The sequence below is a fragment of the Ambystoma mexicanum genome, chromosome 3q, assembly GCF_040938575.1.
Source record: "Ambystoma mexicanum isolate Mex_15411 chromosome 3q, UKY_AmexF1_1, whole genome shotgun sequence".
NCBI lineage: Eukaryota > Metazoa > Chordata > Amphibia > Caudata > Ambystomatidae > Ambystoma > Ambystoma mexicanum.
This window is the reverse complement of record NC_090926.1, coordinates 254,723,587-254,746,773: the sequence shown is the minus strand read 5'-3', so window position 1 is coordinate 254,746,773 and position 23,187 is coordinate 254,723,587. Positions and strand designations below refer to the sequence as shown.

Genomic DNA, 23,187 nt, shown 5'->3' with positions numbered 1-23,187 from the left:
GAAAGAAAGTAGTGGAACTTGGTTGCCTGCTGGCAGAGGCGTTGCCAGGGGGAATCAGGGGGGCTATAAACCCGGATCTTTTGGTTGTAGCCCCGGATAGAAGCTCAGAAGCTACAACCAAAAGACTAGCTAGCCCCGAGTCTCGTCAGCCCCGACATTAGTGTAGCCCCGGAACTTTTCCAGACCTAGCAACACTCCTGCCTGCTCGGATTCCCCCTTTCCCCACAAACCCCATTGACACAGCCCCTCCCACACACAATCCAAACCCCCAAACAAGCACATCTGCTATTTAAGGGAACTTCCATTGCAGTGCACTGTGGTGTGCTCCACTTTAAGTAACGGTGAGGGCTCGTGCAGTGTCACGTGGGCGTGCACCATGTGATGCCCCTGATAAAAGGGACACGTAGTTTTCTGCTCGTCAGTTGATTCCAGCAGACTCCCGCCTGCTGTGTGCGTTATTCTGCGCTGTGCCACCATGGCCTTCCAGGCAGAGAGCCATCCCTGCAGAGCCCTTTATGACAGCAGGGCCCCTGGGTGGCAACCCTGTTCCTCGCTCCCTGAAAGCAGAACGCCTGCGTGGCGACCCTGTTACTAGGTCCCTGACAGCAGGGCCCCTGCATGGCAACTCTGTCTTCCTTGCTGGACGGTGGTGTGACTGGGTGATCCCGGTCCTAATAGGCCCCCTGTTATCTGGAGGTCACGTGTCCGCGGCATCAACTGTCTTGCTAGGTACCCCCAGCAACTGTGTGCCCCAGAGCCAGACACAACATACAAGGAAGTGCAAGACTAAACTTCTTCCTACACATTTATTTTAAAAGTAAACTATTCTGCAACGGGTTCTTTTTAAAATAAAAGTTTAAGACCATAACACTTAGCACCGCTCCCAACCGCTTCAGCCCACTTCGACCGCTGCTTCTGACTTGGTTTGTAAACAACCAAGATAGTAGCCAATGTTTCACGAACATACGGAGAGAGTCTGGTCATATTTGATGTTCACAAGCTAAAAGTAACCAAGTACCTAGAATGTTCTATCAGAAGTGGTGCACTCAACCTCCAGTAGTAGAGAGGCTGGATGCGCCGGTTGGGCAATCGCGCTCCTATTCATGCTGTGAGTAAAGACCAACGCCCTGGGAGGGGAGGGGCTACTAATATGATTTGCTGACCCCACAAGGTGACGGCAGTCTTTGCAGGAAGCTTTTGTAACAGTATTGCCCAAGTCTGGAAAGGAACGCTTAGCATGTGCATTGCCCAGACCACGACCACATGTCAATGTAGATTCTAAAATACTCTGTACGTTTCTGGCGCTATGGTTGCAACCGCATATGGCAACATTGGTACACAGTGATCACAGTGGATTTATTCTAGGGTGAAGCACCACCGATGATATAGGGAGAGTCCCACATATAATTCAGGTTAGTGATATTAGTGGAGAATATGGTATCGTGTCTCTTGATGCAGAAAAATCGTTTGACTCGAAGGGGTCGCAGTTTTTATTTTGCACCTTGCAGGCTACGAATATAGGACTGGAATATATCAAATGGGTGACGTTATTGTATACAGAGCCAAAGGCTAGTCAAAACGCAATCACACGTATCGCAGAGCCAGAGAGTGGAGAGGGGAATTGGGCAAGGTTGCCCTGTGTCCCTTATACTTACCCCATTATTGAAGAACCACTGGCAGATGCACTATTTAGGCAGCTATCTGGAAGCTTCTCTTCCACCATTGAAAACAGAAAGGGGCTGCTATCCCCCCGTGCCATTTCCATGCCGTCCATCTTTGTGTGGGGTTTCGTTTTAGAGGTTTGAGGCTGCACTCCTTGTGCAATTCTGTTTACGAACCCATTAGCACCGGTGAACGGAGTGTTAATCACCATAACACCCTTAGATGCAGGTGCTACTATCAAGTAACAGGGATTTTGCCTTTATTATTAGCACAGACCTGTGGGCTGTTGACAGAGGTTTCGGCCTGCAGCCGCAAGTGTTATGACAATAGAGATCCAGCATCTCCCTCCCTTAGCTCTTAACCACACCTCCCTGTGCATAGTAGATGCCCACAGTTTTACAAACTTTTGCCCTGTCTGTACCCACTTTTCACGAGCCTGTGCCCTCTCTGCATACTCGGTGCTACCCTATGGCCACCCTATAATCCCCATTTCCCCCACTCCATGCCCACAATAAGCACGCCCACAACAGCACAACCAGTGCCCAATCTTAACCATCCAAAGCACAAATACCAACTGCCAAAGTTGCCCACAAGATAACCAGTCTATACCTCAAATAAATCCACCTCATGACCATGCTGTGCCCATCTCACCGCCATCCCATACACACCATATGCCTCCAGCATACTCAGCTGGCCTTGTATGGTATGCGTGCCAAAAGTTCTAGCTGTGTTCGCCAAATCTTGCATCTGTGATAACATTTATCACATTGACATAGGTTACTGACTTGAGCTCTACAATGCCTCAACAAAGCTTTAACCAGTTTACCAAGAAAAGGTGAAATAGAAAACGTGACAAATAAATGAGATATGTAAGGGTTCAGAAGAAGGAGGCTGATACAAATGCGGCATGTTTCGGGCTAAAGACTTTTATTTAAACAAGAAAGCAAGAGAAAGCCTATATGTCCCTATTCCTAAGAGGGGTTTCGCTCCCTCAACTAAAAATAAGGTGTCTCTCAGGATGTCTGTCAACTCAAAGGGGCCCACCATCCTGTGTCAAGAAAACCTTACTTCTGCCCCTTACACTAGAAACTAAAGAATAAAGCAGTACTGTTCTGGCCCCAGGAGAAGGACTCCCTTCTCCTGGATTATGGCTCCTGGTTTGTTAAAGCAATTCCCAAATCTTAGAACTGTCTTGTGTCTCACACGTTGTCAGGGAGAATGGCTCCCTTCCCCTGATAGTAAAGTTCCACACAATACGTTCTTGGTGGGCCAGGAGAATGTTTCCCTTCTCCTGACGTTCAGTCTCAGATAGCCCGGGGGAATAACTCCTCTCCCCAGACCAGTAAAGTTCCACACAATACTTTCTTGGTGGGCCAGGAGAACGTTTCCCTTCTCCTGACGTTCAGTCTCAGATAGCCCGGGGGAATAACTCCTCTCCCCAGACCAGTAAAGTTCCACATAATACTTTCTTGGTGGGCCAGGAGAATGTTTCCCTTCTCCTGACGTTCAGTCTCAGATACCCCGGGGGAATAACTCCCCTCCCCAGACCATTAAAGTTCCACACAATACTTTCTTGGTGGGCCAGGAGATTGTCTCCCTTCTCATGACGTCCAGTCTCAGATAGCCCTGGGGAATGACTCCCTTCCCCAGGCCTTTTGGACATTACTTCTGGTTCGGGTTATCAGAAGAATGACTCCCTTCTCCTGGTATCGTGTTATCAGTTCCTTCAACCAGGGGGAATGACTCCCTTCCCCATGTCTTCTTTTCATTAGACTTCACAACACCCAACTCTGAGTGTTAGGAGGGTCTGTGACCCTGGCTTCTCTTCTTCTTTCACCTAGCCCACTTGGTTCACTTCCCTTCCAAGTACTGCCATGAGAAAGATGACCTGTATTCCTTTCTTGCGTTGGGCCCCAGACCTTGGTTTCTCTTCTTGTTTGAACTAGCCCACTTGGTTCACTCTACTCCCAAGTATTGCCACAAGGAAGAAGACTTGTATCTTGTTTAGGGTCCCTGACCCTCCTTTGGCTGTTAGTGGGTTTATTTCCACCACTGTCATGAGGCACTCTTCCTCTCGGGTTTTTATGGTACTTGGGATCCTCGACCCTTGAGTGGTGATCAATGGGCTTTGTTGCAGAACGGAAATGAGGAGAAAGTTTGTAGGCTTTCTGCCCCTGCTCTGCCGCACAAGCTTTATGGTTGCAAAGGGGCCTAGGTACAACTGCATGCGCCCTCTTGAAAAGCCACCCACGTCCCCTCCGGGTCTCCCATGCTACCCTTTACCTTGTTGGGCTTTAGGGCACGCTGCCGGGGCTTCCTGAGTTGGCTGGTGTTTTCTGTTCAGCTTCTCCGGTGTCTTGCATTCCCATCTGACTGTGCGACAGAGTTCCCGGCTGCCTTCTGCATTCATTCCTCCTCTCAGCTCTACTCTGCACTGGTCTGCTATGCAGACCTCCCGATCATCAGACGCAGAAGACTGCCATCATCCTTGGAGTTCTCTCCCTCCGGATCAAACCATTAATTAGAAATGTTCAATTCATCAATTTGCAACATAAATACAATGCATAGAATTACATAAATACACATCATAAAAGTCTTAATGCAAAATGTTCCGTTAGGACAGACTCCTAAAAAAAACTCATAAAAAGTTCATAGCACCAGTCCATAAAATGCTGCAATTAAAATTCAGTCCATTTTGTTCTGAGCAGGATCTGGTACAGGGCCTTTCGTAGCAACCAAGAAGTAGAATCATGTAATTGATCCCAGAGGGTTTTCCTAGGACAGATAAGTGAATCCTTATCAAAATAATCAAAACAGATTAATCGTTGCTCCTCTAAGGATTCACATCCGAGGATACGTTTCCACTTCTCTCCCACAACGATGACTTAATGTATTTTCACAGTCAACCTTTTTCCACAAAAAACAATTTTTCTTCGTAGGTAGCAGATTCAGCCTAATCCACAACATAGTAATACCAAATTTCCTTGACGGAAATCTGACAAGGAGCGCACACACTCCGAGCCTCTTGTTCACTCTTTGTAAATCAGGCATTTTTTTATATTGTACTAAGCCATCCCGGGTTAGGCACCAGTCATTCCGCCATAAATTGCTTTTAGCGGTGAGTGTGATTCTGTATCACCGACAAATAATCAAAACCTCAGGTTTCCAACTGTGAGATCCAATTAGTAATATGACAATTTACTGTATTCCGCTCTCTTAATTTGAAATGTTCAAATAACTACCCAGCCCAGTGGGGCGGGTCTAATGTTAAAAATAAAAGGATACATTTCCAAAGAACCCTCACATTTAAGGGAGCTAGTCCAATTTCTAGCCGTATCGCAGCCATAGGCATAGACTTTGATAAAGATAATATTTCTTTCCAAAATATACCTTCCATGAGAGTGAAATCATAATCAAAAAGAGAGTGATAAATCTCCAAGCCATAAATAATCGCTGGTACGACTTTTGTCTCATAAAACTTTTAAACGTTGCGTATCTACAATTAAAATGCTTCATTTGAAAAGTCAAACACCTTTTTCTTTCAAGTGTTTTACAAGAGCAATTTTACTAGGGTGTGCCAAAAAACGGCTTGTTAATAGTAATTAATTTATATTAGGATAATTCTGGAAGGCAGTTAATGAACATTGGTGCCCAAAACATTTACAATCATCTGCATATACGAGATCCATGACATTTTAAAACCATGGATCTTAGGGTTAATAAACAACGCTCCTTTCAATGTTTGGCACAAGTTTGCTTAATATATATTGAATAAAAACGGGGCCAATATACACAACTGGCAAAGACCCTGATAAGTCAGAATTTCCTGAGTGAAAAACGCCATCCATATTTAGTCCAACTTTTAAAACAGAATCTAAGTGCAGATGAATTAGTATATTTAGTCCTTATTTGGCAGCCCCCAATGTCTTAGCTTCTACCATAGAATGCCCAGATTCACTCTTTCAAAAGCCATGGACAAGTCTATGGTGGCAACAAAAATAGCAGGTGTTGATTTTTCCCAGGACATTCTCTGAATAGTATCAATAACGCACCCAGCTAAGGAGGTGCCGACACCTTCTCAAAAACAATGCATTTTAAAATGTCACTGCGAGTTGCCCATGATTGTAACTCTCTCAATATTAGAGAGGCAAAGATATTCGAATCTGCATCTAGCAGAGCGATCAGTCTATAAATGAGGGGATCATCCTGGTTCCCCTTCTTATTTATGGGGACAATCTGGGCCAATCTCCAAGTCACTTGCATCTGTTTCTGTTGCAAAATGGCTTTAAAAAGATCATATAATAACTTTGTCCACATTTTAGGATTATCCTTAAAAAGCAAATTGCCCAACCTATTGGGGCTGAGAGCTCCAGATGTGCTACTCTTTTAAATCAGAGATCCAGTGTCTTCCAAGCTAGACCAAAGAGACCATTCATGTCCCCAGGCACCAGGAAATTATTATCCTTAGACACTGGAGTCATGTATAGTCTCTCAAAATGGTCCACCCAGCTAATTTCAGCAATTAGATTGGGATGGGCCAATGATTGAAAATTATTCACGTTATTAACAACTTTCTGATCATTTACATCTGATTTGGTTGCAACACATGCAATCTCGATCTGGTTCAACTGATGGCAGAGTGAATTTACCTTGTTTTATGTTTTTGTTTTGCTTTTCGTAGAAGTTCTGACTTAGTGTCTCAATGTAAAAACCTCTTATTAATCCATTTTAGAGTCTGTCTTAGAGATGTTTTAGATTCCCGTGCCTCCTTCTTAAAATGCCACGGTCTTGAGTAATTGTTTGGCACTGTTTTTTTTATAGATTAGAGTTTTTGACGAAAGCTGGGAATATCATAGGGGTACAAAATTCTTATTGGGGGTCCATTAGATTACTAATGTGATTATGAAACTTATGGATAATGTGCAGGGACCTTACCAGAGACCATAACTCCAACAGAGACTACAGAAGACTTTGATTGTATGATGTCCCTAAATGTAGCACATAAGCGATGATGGTCACTAGGGGCACCATTAATCATTTCAAAATTAATTAAATCCCACCATAGGTTTTCAGAAGTGACAATAAAATCAATCCGAGATGACCAGTTGTTGCGGTACCAAGTCATAAGGTCTTTTTTTCCAACAAATGTTTACCTCAAATTCCAGTTTTGAAAACATTTTCCCCCCACATTTTTCCATACAAAGACTACTTGCTTACCAACTTTCCCCCAAGACAAGAAGGTCTTTGCTAATTTGTCAAACAATGATTCTAGTGCCACTTCTGAGTAATTTACCTTAAAGACTAATCGCTAATATTTTTTTCCAACTCTCTCTGATCAAATTTTCAACAGCAAATATTCCCTGGAGGTCCAAATTCCAAACAGAGGCTTCTTGAACCCAAGTTGAATGAGCTGCCGCTAGTACGCCCCACTTAATCTTCCTTTGGTTCCCTCGACAGCATTTTGTGTAAAAGTAAAGAAACCACCCAAACTCTATAAAAAAAAAAAGGTCTCCTGCAGAATCACTAGTTCATGCACACTTAAACTGGCGCAGATGCTATTGTCCCTAAACAAAGGTTTAAATCCCTTGTAGTTCCAGGTACAGATGCTAAAATCCTGGACCCCTTGGTACTTCCTTAGCACTTGACCGAGCCAAGGCCTCTGCTAACCAAGACCAATCTTCTGATTTGTGTCAATCCATCGATGAAGGATCGATTATTGTGTTGTCCAGTAGTGCACAAAATAGTCATAGAACATGAAGCATTCCTTACAATGGTTTGTACTGCCACCGTCCTCCCATTTAGTATATAAAAATCAAATCCATGTTGCCTTAGGTCATCTATTGAAGACAAAATAAATACTCTAATCAATCTAGAGGAAAATGTGACTACTACAATATCAACCCTAGTGTCATCAAAACAGTCTACTAAGGCGATATAAGATGAATTACAATTCTGACCGTTGGAATGTCGTGTAATATAGGAAGTATGGTGCTATATTTCAAAGAAATATTACATTCTAAAGGGAACATAGCTTCCATGGCATAACATGTCTTGTTATCATTAAAACCAGTGTGAAATCGCTCTTCAATAATAGTTTGGAATGAGACAGTGTGGTGTTGAGCTTGCATATCAGCAAGCTCAATCTTAGAAGAAGCTGCTGATGAACAAGTACCAACATTCGAGGGCTTCTGAGCTGACACCAATCCGGCCCCATTAAATCATATTGGTATCAGGTAATATTATCCCCATATATATGGTAGCCGTACATAATATCGCCGGGAAAAGGTTGTGACGATATTATATGGGTGACCATATATATGGGGTTTGGGGCATGTTCCATGCAATAATGGCCCCACAAAAAACTGCCATTTTTCGGCGATATTTTTGTATGGTGATATTTTTGTGGGGACATTATTACATGGAACCATCCTATCCATGTCAAATTATTGTTTGCTTGGTCAAGCGAACGACTGTGACTCTCTCACTCTGATTCAGTCTGAGCAGCTTTAGAGACACTTATCGTCTTAGGCTCAGACTGCACTAAAGGTTTCTCATGCAGCTCATGACCCAAAAGCTCCATTTGGCAAACTCTTGTTGCTCGGTTGTCACAGTTCTTATGCTTGGAGCGCGTGGAGGACTTGAAGATTGGGGCGACACGAGTTTGCCTACTTCCGGAAGAAGTGTCAGGCTTGGCCAAACCATTATAGACCATAGATTCTGGCACGTTTAATGATCTAATGCATTTTAATTAGTAGCTCTGATTTGTTTTCTGGTTCTTTTGATTTTTCTTTTTCTTCAGTTGGCAATCCAGATCTTTGTTATTATTTTTTCTGGTGCTTCCTCCGGCCAGTTTTGCTCTGACAGACAGGGGCTGTTGTTGCAACTAGGACTGGGTCGTCATCCATACATATGATGGAGCCTAACCTTGCAAATACCTCAAGGAATTCTGGAGAGGGGGTGTGTCACAATCATAGGAATGATGATTTATTTCAGTCAATCGGGTGTCACAGGCAGGTGCCTGAGGATTGGATGCTGTCGGGGAAACTAGCCCTTTAATGTCGCAGGGAGGTGGCTGAGGATTACATGCCATTAGGGAGCCCAGCGCTACTGCAAGGGCCTGGACATGTAAAAAGACTTGTGCCGCCAAAGAGACCAAATCACTCTGAATGTCAGTTAATTGAGTCGAGTGAATTTTTACTTCGGCTCTAATTGGTTCAAGAGGTTTTACTAAAGAGTTCAGTACGAAGTTAAGGGCAGCTAAGGTGGCAGAACTTGGCTCCTTCACTGAATGATGTGAATATTCCATTGAACTTGACAGAGTTGACGAGTCCGCTGATTTGTTAGGTACATTATTAACCTGAGAGTTGGACAGTGCAGGAGTTGCCAGCAAAGAATCCAGAATATTATGTCCCAGAAATGCCTCTGAGGCCGGGCACTCTGTAACAATATGCAGATCACAGTAAATAGAAGTCACAAACCCCACCGCCGACAGGAGCAAAGGCTTGATAGGAGCTTCTGTCATCAATGGAGAGCCAGTTGGTAAGTCAGAGGGATCACCCCCATCTATGGTACTCTTTTCATGCTGGAAGAAGTCGGTAATCTTTTTTTTAATGTTAGTGGAAGTCAAAGTATAGCCCAGAGGGGCGATAGCAGTGGACAGATGTCCACTTGATGCCCTACAGTGAGTACAGCCATGCCTCAAAACTGGGGATGCAGACGCGGTTGAAAGCTAATCATATGGAATGCAAAGCTTATCGATATCCGTTGTGAGCAAAGTGCCCTCCATAGCAGTGTGGGTCGGGGTCTCCCCTGCTCCTTAGATTGTAGTTAGACGATATAGTGATGAGTCAGAAGAGATATTGAAAACACACTCACCAAACAATGTGCAGACACTGGGAAATCTACAGCAGTGGGAGAGTGTGAGAAACCTGAAGGTGTCTCCCTAGCTAGTCCCTGGGGATCTGTCATCCAGGTGGCCAGGACACAGCCATCGCTATTGGATCCATTTCCTGGGGGTGGACCAGTGAGGGAGGATCACCTGGATGACCGGTCCTCAGGGAGTGTGAGTGGGACACCGACAGGCGAGGCGCGGTATCGCCCTTTCTTCGACACCTTTTCTCCCTTCTTTCACATAGGAAATTCTAAACCACTGCCCCCCACCCCCCACCTCCTTATCCAACACAAAGGACAACGGACTAACACCGGAGCCGTTTACCTGACATGTCCCAATACAAGGATCAGGCAATTGATCAGAATTGCACACGCCTGACGGCCCTTTCCCTTCACCACAGGGATAAAGGGTGGAGCCAGAGAGCACAGTATGAGCACGGCAGAAAGCACAACGAGACGGCTAATCAGGCGCTGCAGTTCAAGAAAGGCGTAAGGAATCGAGAGGGTGGCGAGGAGAAAAGTTGCCTTGCACTTTTCGTCCCAGACCCATGGAACCTTCGTGGAAGAGAGCCTGAAACCGCGAACAATAGCACAAGTATCTTATATTACATTGCATTACAAGGCATTTATAATGCGCGCTATAGACCCGCAGGCATGAAGGCGCAGACAACAGGACAAAAACAGACAAATAGAAACTCCCAGAAAAAAACAAGGAGCATCTGAAGACAGAGTTAAAGTCTAAGAGATACAGGCTGCAGATGGAATGTGCCTTCTAAGATACTGCAGAATCAAGCTATATCAGGTGAAAGCAGATGTCAACAGTACCCGGGGTAAGCCTACACCAACAAGCAGGAGTGAGGGAAACTCCTGCGACCGTGGTACCCGCCTTGACTCTAATGAAGAAGAAAAGCCAAGCATTAACTTTCTAAAGAACTGTAACAAGTATAGAAAGGGAGACGAGCTACAGAGGGAAACCGGCACCACGTGAGTGCTAACTCGAAGGACTCTGTTCGAGCCCCATATGAAAGTAAATACAGATACCAGAAGGCCATAGGATAGCCAGTGGAATAGATCAAAGTGGCCATATTGAGGGTCAAGCAAAATCCCAGTACAATCGAAAGACTTCGATCTGCAAACTAAGTGAAAGAAAGGGAAGTAAATCCTGCAGTGAGAAGAAACAATGGAAGCAAAGTCTAAAGTCCCAAGAAGCAGTGTGATTGAACAGTTTAAAAAGACATTAAGATTTGTGGAATACAATACAAGAGGGGTCAGTGCCCAGAAGAGGGGGATGCAGGGGTGAACCCATTGCCCAGCGAAACATTGGAAACAAACTTTTCATTTGTTAAAGGAATTTTTGTTCTGTTATTTGAACACGTTAGGTCCTCGAAGGCAAGAGACTTTCAAGTGAGACGAGACTTGGCCCTCGACGGCCCTGATAGCTGAAAGCTCGATAGTGTATCCTGAGAGCTGCCATTAAAACTGTTGACTCATGCTGGAGAAGCCAGAGACTCTACTGTGCTCCGAGCTCCCATCTTACCCCATGTCCAAAACGTGGGGCAGGGAGACCCAAGCTACTGCATCCTGACATATTATTTAAGAACACTTTTTTCTTTTCTTGAGAACTATCCCACACCCCTTTTTTGTATTACTTGTAAGGTTTGGCAATAGGTTTCTTAGTATAAGCATATTTATTTTGACACAATTCCAGTAGGACTGCCTTATTTTTCATTTGATGGTTAACGCTTGTTCCAATCCTAGATTTAGCTTTAGAATAGGTGTTTTTCCAACCTGCACACAGCATTCATTGTTCAATAAACACCCTTGAACTGTGATCACTTGTGTGTGTCTGTTTTACTTGTTGTCACCATGAGTTCCTCACAGAGATTAAAAGGTAATACAGATCAAAATGTGAAGTATGTGAGCAAGGGAATGATCAGGAATAAAGACGAATCCTTACTGGGAGTAAGTCAAGTTTAAAAAAAAAAAAATATTGTATATACCACCAACATGCTGCTCATGAGCACTTTGAGATATTGCAGCATGCTGCCATGTTCGAGAAAGTCGTGGTTCAGACAGCTGAATAAAACAGGATGAGCATCGGAGTTTCTAATGGGGCCCTGGGCCCTACACCTCTTATAGGGACATTTAATGGGGCCCTGAATGTCCTGTTCTATGGGCAGGATAGCTGACTGTCCCTGAGGACAATCTATAGAAAGGGTGGTCTTTAATTTGTATGTTCTCGACTAGGTTCAGCGCCCTTTTCTTGCTCTACAGGTCAGTGCCCCACCCTGCCAGATCCCTTTTGGGATTCCACTGGTGTTGAAAAGACAGGCACCTGGTGGGCCTGTGCTAAGCTCTTTGGAAAATCATCTACATATTTGACTTCTTCCATGGCCCCCTCCTTCGACTTCATTTACCCCCTAAATGTAAATGTGGCAGCAATGTGAACACTGAATGACTCCCATGAAGAAGTCTGCAACCTAACTCTCAAGAAATCTAGTGGCATGACCACAGGGCCGGATTCCTCCCGGGATAGCGGATGATGGGTCCATGGGTGCTATGGGGTGGATCCCCTGGTCACCCACTCTTAGTCACAACTGTCTCATGAGGCCATTTAAGGGTACAGTCCCATTAAGGTAGATAGCTCCTAAACCAGGGGAGCTAAAGCAAAATGCAATCATTAATCTTATGCTCCCCGCTCCCAAATAAAAGTACTTTATGTATTCCTGATGGAATTTGTAAAGACTGTCCCTTAAGGAGTACTGAACTTGGTAACCAAAGGAAAAAATGTAGCAAAGGAATTCATTTTCTTCGACACTCACTCAATGGGTCCTGTGAGGGGTCAGAAATGAAAGCCGGACACAAAGTTGTTATAATTCTAGTCAAAGACACTTTATTAAACAAAAATGGGTTGGGGAAACACCTCTAGTCCTAGTCTAAATAGGAACCTCCCTACCTAGAAACTAAAGCAAATAATCTGTCTGTGTCAAGCTGTCAGTAATGGAAAAGCCGTCCTTATATCCAAAACTTCCTAACCTGACCTTCACACTATAAACTAAACAACAAAAGGTGCAAGGAAATGTCTTTAACTAGATTTTGACAAAAAACGTGTTCAAAACCAAAAGTATAAGAATAATTCCAACGAAAAAATGTTCTCCCAGGTAAAAAGTCCTTTGGATCCAGAGGGTGGTCCCCTTCCCCTGGATTAAGCAGGATGGAAAAGGTGTCTCTTCAGTTAACAGTTCCTTTGTGTCTTCACTGGACTCACAAAGTTCTTGTTAAAAAAAGAAAATGTTCTCCAACTGTCTTTCTGTAGAATTCCTTATAACTTTGCAGATCACCTGGTGTACTCCCATGCCAGGAATCTTTACACAATTTTACCTGCCCAGTGTACTCGCCTGCCAGGACTTCTCTTTAGGGTTTCACATATTCCCTGGTATACTCCCCTGCTAATAATCTTGATACAATTTCAGCTGCCTGGTGTACTCGCCTGCCAGGACTTCTTATGTGTTTCATAGTTCTTTGATGTACCACAATAGCATATACCGTGAGGTGTTTGGTATATCTATCTATGGTAATATTTGCTCAAAACCTCTCCCCCACACTGGCATCTCATGCATCTTTACTTGATTGGGGTTTGCCTTTGTACTGTGCCTTGTCTGCATTCAAACGTTCTTCTTATTGGGTGTTGAATCTGCACTTTGCCTTGACTGCATTTACACAAACTTGGTATATTTTCTGCATCAGCAATCTCGTACCATTCAAACAGTTGTTGCTGCGCTTGTCGGAATGCCCCGCGGTCCCCAGCTGCTTTGGGCAGACTCACTGGTTCCTTCCAGCATCTCCGATGCTACTCGCCCCTCTGCGGTGTGGCTCCTTCACCTGCCTTCCAGTTTGGAGTGTGCAGACGTTCCTCCAGCATCCTGTGCAGCTCCGTGGTCACATGCCAGCTTTCCCACTTGGCCCAGGATGGAGAACGCTGTCTCAGCGATCAGCCCAACCTCCAGGAGCTCCTGCGCGGCTCCCAGCGTCTCCACTGCCCTTCTTGCTTGCACACAGTGTCTCTCCTCCTGTCCTCGCAGCCTTCTTCGTTTCGCCAGCCCCGTCGGTGAACTTTGAGTTCATGAGCTTCAGCGTTGGTGGCAACGTCTCCTCCCGCATGGCTCCATGCACTACTTTCTCGCATACTGTGGTTGCCATCTTCAAATGTCCCGGTCATTGAAGTTTTCAAAAAACAACTAGTCTGCATGTTGTTCTTCAAACTCCTGTCACTTTGAACAAACTCCCCTGTCCTCCTCCTCGTCTCAGTACCTTGGTGGTTATGGGAGTTGGATTCCATGCTTCCCTCTGGACTTTTAACTTCTAAATAGTTTTTTTTCATGGATTTCACATAAAGGCGCATCAGAAACAAAAGGTGTTATGTGTGAGTTGTGGGTGTTTGTGTGAAAGGTGAGGCCTAGAATGTCAATAGGCCATTAAAAACTCTGGTATTAGAGGATCTTCCTCATGGGAAAAGGGGGAACACTCTGACTCATCCAATGAAGTCATAACACCTCCCCAGCAGTTGTCTCCTAACATATGATCCTAACATATGATCCTCCCTCGTGTAACTGCCCCCAGGGTCAGGATCGGATAGTGCCTGCCTTCCCCAGGCCACATGGGAGGAGGTCACCGCTGGGGAATGCATGATGACTCCATTGGATTCATATCAGTACACTCAGACATCAAAGGCACACCCCATTTTCTTATGGCACTCGTGCAGCAACTCAGTTTATGCATCAGAGGCACACAACACTTTCCGGTAGGAATCGCATAGTGGGTTCACTTCAGAAAAAGACTCCACATTAATTTCACTGCAGTATGTTCCCTGCAGTGCAAGCACCGAGATGTCACACAGGAAAATGGGACAACATTAAAAAACGCTTAACTTTGCTCACCATCAGTTGATGCTCCCTTGGAGCGCCAGCATAGGCTCCAAGTAGATGGCAGACAACAAGAATGTTAAGGACAGCCTGGAGTGGCAACATCCCTACAATTGGTGAAAGTAAAATCCAAAGGATTGGCTTTTCCCGAAGTTCTAAAGTAATCACAGGGAAATCAATAAAGTGCAGCCCACCACAATCCCTCACTCGTTCACATCCTCAGATGCAGACCCTGGCAGAAAACCCAACCTCAGGGGAGAGCTGACAGGGCTATGTAAGCCCAGAGTCATAGTCGGTCATTGTTGGTGTTTGGAGTCGGAGCTGGCAGCTGGAGTTTGGATAGAGATGGAGAGTGGGGAATGATTGTGAAGAGGAGGTTGGAGACATGAGCATGACATAAGGAGATTGGTTGGAACAACGGGATGGGAGGACAGCTCAGGGGCAATACTCGGTCTTGCACTTAGAGGCCGGAATCGAACATGAAGTGAGATATAAATGAGACATTTCATTTTTAGAGACAGTCAGCTGGAGTCATCTGAAGGAAGGTAGTTTGAGACATCAGCAGGACGCTTGATTGAGACATCAGGAGGAGCTTAGTTTCAGACATCAAGAGGAAGTTGCAGGAAAACGTCAAGCGAATGTACAGGAGGATAGCAAGGCTATAACTAGTAAGCTCACAAAGGTACAAGAGAGCACACTTGTATCAAGTTACGGTTGAAACCAAGATCTGAAGTGGTGAAGCCCATGGTCTGGCGAGTAACAAGCATGTGGCCTGTCGTCAACGAGGATCAGGGCCAGAACTGGAGTTGTGAAGATAGTGGTCAGGACCCTAGGAGAGAGAGGTGCCAGAGCACTCTTAAACTCGCCTGTCGAAACTGCCAAAACCAGTTAGCTCTGTCTAGAAGTGGAAGATAAGTTCTACTTCTACCTAAAGCTTGGGGCGGAGACACTGCAACGTCTGAAGGAACTACATGGGGAAGCAGAGGTGGTCATACTCAACCCATAAGCGCAGACGAGCAGGAAGAGGGAGTACGCTTCTGACTGTGAGTGATGGGACAGTTCCCTGGACCTTATGAACTTTATGAAAAGGTCCCTCACAGTGTTGTAATTGTTGAGAAGAGACTATCTTGGCACCTTATCTTTTGGGTTTGACTTAGGAGTGAACCTTTGCTCAGTTGTGTAAAACTGCAGGGATTCCCTGTCTTAGACTCCTTCCGGTTTCAAGATGGGGACGGCCTACAGTGCCAAGAACAATAAAGTTTTTCTGAGCCGGAGTAGCCCCTGCACCCTGACAGCTCCCTTTCAAAGATTTCATCACTACTTCTCCTTGAAAGACTCCCAGATCCAAGCATGTCAGCTGAAGTGGAGGGATAAGAACATGATAGGCCTCACTACGCTGCTTAACCTGTTGGATGATATTCAAGCATGTGCTTCTGGGCTGGGCCCAGCCCCGATGCCAAGCTGCCCCAAGCACTGATGCCCCCTGAGGCTTCGGAGTGTGTTAGAATCACTGCAACACATGGACAGATTTACCTGTGCACTTCAGAGAAATACAGGTCCCCAGATTGACAGACTTGGGACAAAGAGGTATGTGTTTTAAGCCTGCACACAGGTCCAACATAGAAAGCACAGAACTTCACCCAAAGCACGCTTTTCTGCCTCAAGGCTGCCACTGACCTGTCATACTAGTGGGAAAAGAAGATAGTACCGTCTCTAGGCCCATCCATTGGCTGACATCTCTTTTATAAATGGCATGGAAGGGTGCCCATGGAGAAGGTGGTTTTATCATTTGCAGTCTGGAGGTCACTAGGGTAATTGCCCAATGCACTTAAGAGCCTTGCGTGTGGGCCGACGTGCAAAAGCATGTTGCACTTCACCCTGGTGGCCTATGGAGTGTAAATAGGGGAACAGGTAAGCAGGACAGCACCTGGAGCACAGTGAAAGGGAGGTGGAGGAGGAGGGCGGTTTAGCAGGAGGTGTGGGCTGCCTGAAAATGGCACTCTGACCGATAGAGCCACTTGGGCATAGATCCCATTTCATGGCTGTTGATACCTGGAAACAGGAACGCGACTACTGAACGACTTCACTGCAGCTGCTAAATGACTTCACTGCGCCTGCTAAAGGACTTCACTGCGCCTGCTAAATTACTTCTCTGAAGCTACAAAATGACTTCTCTGAAGCTGCAAAATGACTTCACTGTAGCTGCTAAATGACTTCACTGTGCCTGCTAAATGACTTCACTGTGCCTGCTAAATGACTTTTCTGAAGCTGCAAAATGACTTCACTGTAGCTGCTAAATGGCTTCATTGCGCCTGCTAAATGACTTCACTGCACCTGCTAATTGACTTCTCAGAAGCTGTTAAATGACTTCACTGAAGCAGCTAAATGACTTCATTGTAGCAGCTAAATGACTTCATTGTAGCTGCTACATGACTTCATTGTAGCTGCTAAATGACTTCACTGCGCCTGCTAAATGACTTCACTGCACCTGCTAAATGACTTCTCAGAAGCTGTTAAATGACTTCACTGTAGCAGCTAAATGACTTCACTGTAGCAGCTAAATGACTTCATTGTAGCTGCTAAATGACTTCACTGCGCCTGCTAAATGACTTCACCGAAGCTGCTAAATGACTTCATTGTAGCTGCTAAATGACTTCACTGCGCCTGCTAAATAACTTCACTGAAGCTGCTAAATGACTTCCCTGCGCCTGCTAAATGACTTCACTGCACCTGCTAAATGAATTGAAAAAAAACAGCGAAAATTGCTTTCCGAGTGATTTCTAAGAAAAAATTCATAACTAGTTAAGGCAGCTGAGGTCATCAAGCCTTGACTCTCAAACAAAAGGCATGCAGGCAAGGGATGGTAAATTGGCTGTCTTAAAGATCGTCAACGTCATCATTCTTTTACCCTTAACACCATTACTGTGTCCTGTGTCTTGCCGCCTTGCCTCTGTTGGATGCTCTTGGGCCCATCTCTTGCTCCTTTAGGTCTCTTGTGTACGCCTGGACCCTTTATGATGGAAATGGTCTCTATGCCATGCATCTTTTATAAAGGCTTGGTCCCCATGCTTTGCCTATTTTTGAATTTCCTGTTTCCTCGCCTTTTTAGGATATTGTTTAGCTCTATTCTTTATATTTTTTGTATGGCCCAGGTCTCCATGACAAGAATCTTTAAGCTGGGCCCCATGTTGGTCTCGGCTGGCTAGTCCTGGACCCCAGGTATGTCCCTGCATGGGACCTCAATCTGCCTAACTCCTCCCTTCGTCCCCTTCAACTAATCCAGAACAGGGCTGCAAGACTTATCCTTGGCCTCAAGCCCAGGGGCTGCCTCTCTCCAGCCCTAAAATCTCTCCACTGGCTTCTGGTTGCTGCGAGGATCAGGCTGAAGACCCTCTGCATCATCCACAAGGCTTTCTGGGGCTTGGGACCCCGCTACATCCAACTCTCTCCCTAAATACCTCTCTCCTAGAGCCCTTCGGTCGTGTAGGTCTAACTCTCTGCTTATCAGACGCTTTTCCAAGCAGATGATTTGGGGGTAGATCATTCTCCTCTGCAGGTGCCCCCCTCTGGAATGGCCTCCCTACCCCTCTCAGGCTTGAGCTGGATCTCCTTATGTTCCGGAAGCTTCACAAGACCTTCCTTTTCTCTTCTTCCTTCCCTCTCCCCCTCCCCTGCTAATGTGCCTGTCTGCCCTTGACTGGCTGTCTGGTTCCCACTGAGTCTTAGAGGGTACCAGGCCCTTAGTCCAGTCTACCCCTGCACTTGGTCTCCCCTGACTCCTCCCCCCCTCATCCTGCACTTGCCCTTCCGGGTCCCCCCCACCACCCCCTGCAATACCTGCACTCTCTGCTTTCCCCTGGCTCTGTCCACCTGGCCTCCCCTGGCATTTGCTTTCTCATGGGCCCTTCTGCCCTGACCGGCACTTCCCCCACGCCGCCTCCACTCTCCCCCTGCACTTCTCGTTACTGCACTTGCACGATCCGAATGTCACATGGTCTAGTAGAATCATTTTTGTTTTGTCCTCCCTGTTCCCCCACCCTCTTCTCTTGTTGCGCCTCAAAACACTTTTTTGTATAGGCGCATTATGAATACCCAATAAATAAAATAACTATGGCAGTCAGTGTCCATACCTGATCTCGTTTGACAGTACCTGGCTCCAGACATTGCCCCTTAGTCTTGATCCCCGATCATTGTCTTATTAGAACTGTCCCTTGTCATGTCTATAAGATGGTAGTAAGATGGAGACGGGAATCAACCGTTGTGAATAACTGAGTTTATTTCTATATCTGTATGTATGTAACTTCTCCACACGCCTAAAGTGCCTAGCTACCTCAGGGTTCAGCGCGCCATATAAGCAAAAAAAACAAACAGACAGTGTGATCCTGTAGGAAGATCTCTTTGTGGTGGTGTAACTACTGTGCAAGATACACTAGGAAACTTATAATAAGGGCTGTGCATCAAAGCCCCCATATGGTGGTAGTATATTGGGAGGTGGGGAGTTTATAGGCATCCAACAATTTTGTTCATTGAATGTATACATAATTACCTTTTAGGAAATCGTTTTTATTCACTTGAATGTGATTTACTTATTTGTGTTTTGAAACATTGGGACTCATTACAAGTATGGCTACAATTCTGTGATTTTTCTGCAGAATTGCAGCTAAACTCATTCACTGTTACCACCACCAAGTAATATATTACCTCTTTGGACAACCCATGCACACTTGATCTGTTTCCCAAGTGTATGGCCTCCAGGCTTTGCCTCTTCAGAATAGTGCAAAACTCCAATCCTTATCTCAACAGGACAGCCAGTGCTCTCATGCTAGATCTGTTTGCGATAATTTTAATCTCTTTGCCTTGCCTTTTTTGGGACGATCCTGACCTCAACAACTGTCTTTCTTTGGATGGTCCCAATCACAGTGCTTTGTCTCTTTTGAAGAGCTCAGGGCTCCTTGCAATTACTGCAGCCTCCTTGACATACTTATGTGGAATGGTCACAGCCTCCATACTTCTTCTCTACGGCCATTCAATGTCTCCATACCTTGTTTCTTTTATAGTTGTTAGATACTTGATTCTAAAGCCTCCTTTCTTTACTCTTTCTTCTAGCAGCCTTATGTATCGCAAGCTCAGCTGATGGCTCCACCCAGTCCCAGTAACAACAGCAGTAGCAACAGCAGCAGTGGAGGCGGTGGCGGAGGCGACCAGCTGAGCAAAACCAACCTCTATATCCGCGGGCTGAACCCAGGCACCACCGATCAGGACCTTGTCAAGCTCTGTCAGCCGTAAGTGACTTCCGCCCTGTACATCTTTAGGCCTCTCTACTCATTGCCCACACCCAGTTCTTCACCGATCTGTAATCTCTCTATTCACTCCTCTTGTACCCACCTCTACTCCCCTCTACTTCTGGCTTTCTTACCCTTTCATCTACACATTCTTCCCCTCCACAGTATGTCCTCTGTCAAAATCTTCTTTTCTTGCTCTAGTCATACATTCCTCCTTCTCTTCTCTTTCACTACCGTTTATTGAACATTGTCTCCCCTATGTTCCACTCTCACTTTTACTTCCCATCTTACTTTCTTTTCCTTTGCCGTTTGAGAGCTTTTTACGTTTGTTGCTACGTATCTTGACTCTATTCTTGTCTTCATCATGTCACTATCCTATATGTTGGCAAATAATTGAGGCGGTATTGAAAGTCACCAAGGACGCAGACCTCCCAGACATTCTGGCCACTATTTATCAATCGGTCCTGACTGACCAATGGGACTAATTAGCTCCCTTGAGATGAAAGACTATTGGGGATGGCCCATGTCATTAAAACGTGTTTACATTGGATCTAGGGGTTCTTAAAAAAATGAAGCGACAGGCCGAAAGGTTCTGGCTAAAATATAAAACAGAGGCTAACAAATTACCGTGGAAGGACCTTGCAAAAACCTACAAATTGGCCACATACAAAGCAAAAGAAAACATCTTAAATGCCCAAATAATTAACCCAGAGAAATTATGAGATCGTTAGTGAAGTCCAAAGCACAGGAGCAACCGTTTACTCCATCCACTGCAGACTGTACTAGCGCTCAACAAGCCTTTGCAGATAAAGTAAACAACGCCTTTCGTTCAGTCTCTTGCTCAGACGAGACATTTTCTGATGGGTAAAACTTTCTCAGGTGTTAAACATCTATCCCACCTCACCAAATTCTCATTTCATTCAATAATGGTGCTTGAGATGGAATATGTCCTGAGAAAACTATGCCCCACTTCATGTTCTGGGGATGTTATCCAGACAAAATTAATTCAGAACAATATCAAAATATTCTCTCAATTTATTTTCCTCATTCTTACATACTAGTGTGCCTGATGACATCAAGGAGGTTAAAGTGACCTTTGATGTGGCAGGATTGCTAAACTATGCTATGCAGGATTGCTATGCTATGCAGGATTGTTATGATATGCTATGGTATACTACATTAGGCTGTCTCTCTCATACATTTAGGCCTCAGATCTTCCATCTGCATGCAGCACCCCGGACAGGCCCAAACCACTCCTACGGCAGAGGACACGTCAGACCTTCTCTTCTGCTTAATCTCTACAAGTATAGCATTAGCCCCATATATGAGAGATAACAGTAGGGTTTCTGTGAATGCCACATATCTATTATACAACACGATGTCCCCGCAGGGCTGCGTCACAGTCACAAGTGAGATGTCGACAGTGCTTGCCAAATGTTTGCAATATCGTGCCTAGTAATACCCCCCATTGATAAAGTACTATAACATATTAGTGTTTTCCTTTGATATGCTATGTAACCGGCACTCCAGGGGTGGGCCCCTAGAGAGCTCTGTGTTCCGACTGCCTGAACACTTGTCCTGCTGATCAGCTGATCACTCTGTATTTGCTATATAATACAAGAAGCTTAGTTTACCACCAGTTTGTGTCTGTTCTCCTTATTTGTTGCAAACTGAGGGTGGCCGAGGGGGCAGGGGGGGGGCCTTGAGAAGTGGCCTTATCTTGGCCACCACAGAAATGGTGCCGTCATCTCTGGCCAGGACTGTGCAGGAGTTTTTCTGGGGGGGCTGCAATCTACCACTACTGCAGGCCGACTACATAAGGTCCTCATCATACCAGAAGGTGCTGTTAAAAGCGTGGCACACCTGTTATCTGCGAAGTTGCCAAACTCGGCGGTGTGATTGAGAAGTGGCCCACAGGAAATCTCAGTCGCAGGGCACTGCCATGAACCTGTTTGATTCCCCTCAGACTGAATAGTAAACACACCCTTCCACTTATATTCTGTCACTGTGTTTTTCTCCGCACTGCACGTTATTTTGACTAACGTTGATTTGCCATGTCGTATATGCTCTCTCTCTCGCTCCCTCTCCTTACACGTCCTGGCGTTTTATGGTTTATATTTGTATGTAACTGAGTAGATAGCTGTGCGGCTGGGAGTTTCAGCTATGCCGAGCGCATTCATCGTGTTTGTCTATGGTCTGTCTGTTTTGGTTTCTATGCGCTGTTTGCTGGCTTCGGTGTAGAGCTCAAATGAAATCCCCACAAATTAGTGGCGCAAGCTATCGTGTGCATAACATTTATTTTTTTTGTGCCATCAGCTGAGAGATATTTAGGATTACAAGGCATTGTACAGTTTGTGGCAATCAAATAGAGAAACATATTGGTGTCCCATATTGCAGCAGAGCAGTGCCCCTGCATTCGCAGAGGCACCTCCAGCCCATGACCCCCTCTTCCCTGTATCAGTGCAGCATGATACAGACGTGCATGCTGCCACAGCTCAGCATAGAGATTCAACGGATTTTTGCACACCCATTTTTGCCTGCCCAGCCGCCATTGCCATGGCAACTGTTCTGCAGATATTGTAAGCAGACGGGCTATCTCATCCAGCAATGTCCTACCAAACCTTCCAGACCATGGCAATATGGTCCCACTACTCCTCACAACTATTTAATTCCTCCTACCAGTTCTAATTGCTACCCTACACCCACACCACCTCCTCCTTCTCCTAACGGGGGCTACCAGGACATTCTGATCTCCTATGGTCCACAGTGACATTGCCAGAGGTGCCCTGCCATGCTGTCTGCTGCTTTGCTACCACTGGACCGGTCTGGTCCATATCTTAAATGTGTCATCCAAGGGAGTAGAGTGAACTGTTTGATTGACACCGGTGCTAGGCACACCACGCTTCGAGCGGCGGAATTGCCAAATGTGGATGTCTCAAAAGAAATTGTCATTGCTGTTGGCATATCTGGCACCACTATCCCACACCTGGTATCAAATTAATTGTCTGTTTCCATTGGCCCCATCACTGAACACCATGCCGTTCTGTTAAACCCTTGCTCACCTGCAAATCTGTTAGGTATTGATCTGCTATGCAAGATGCATTGTACCATTTATTGTTCTTCTAATGGTATTTATCTAAAGGTTCCACAATCTAGGCAAGCTGAATGTGTGTTTCTCCTCGTACAGCCCACTCACCCGGAGCCTCCTTCACTACTCACACCCGCACAAGCTACACAGGTACAGCACCTTATTGACTCAGTGCCAGTGGCCCTCTGGGCGGCACATGCCAATGTGGTAGGAGACATTCTCTCTGCTAAACATGTTTGCATCACTCTCAATCCAGAAGTGCCTCTCCCACGTGTTTCCCGGTACAGAATATCACCTCAAGCAGAGGAAGGTATCAAACCTGCCATCTCTTCCCTCATTGATC

The 23,187-nt window shown here is 45.4% G+C and overlaps 1 protein-coding gene across 3 annotated transcripts in view; it reads left to right on the top strand.

Annotated features, from left to right (window-relative positions):
- Positions 1-23,187, top strand: part of RBMS2 (RNA binding motif single stranded interacting protein 2) — a 502,218-nt gene that overhangs the window by 213,761 nt on the left and 265,270 nt on the right. For 2 of the 3 annotated variants that reach the window (XM_069653688.1, XM_069653686.1), the window contains exon 2: positions 19,581-19,756. In XM_069653688.1, coding sequence (XP_069509789.1) covers positions 19,581-19,756 — 176 coding nt within the window. The remainder of the gene's footprint in view (positions 1-19,580; positions 19,757-23,187) is intronic. The other variant, XM_069653687.1, reaches the window with a different exon arrangement.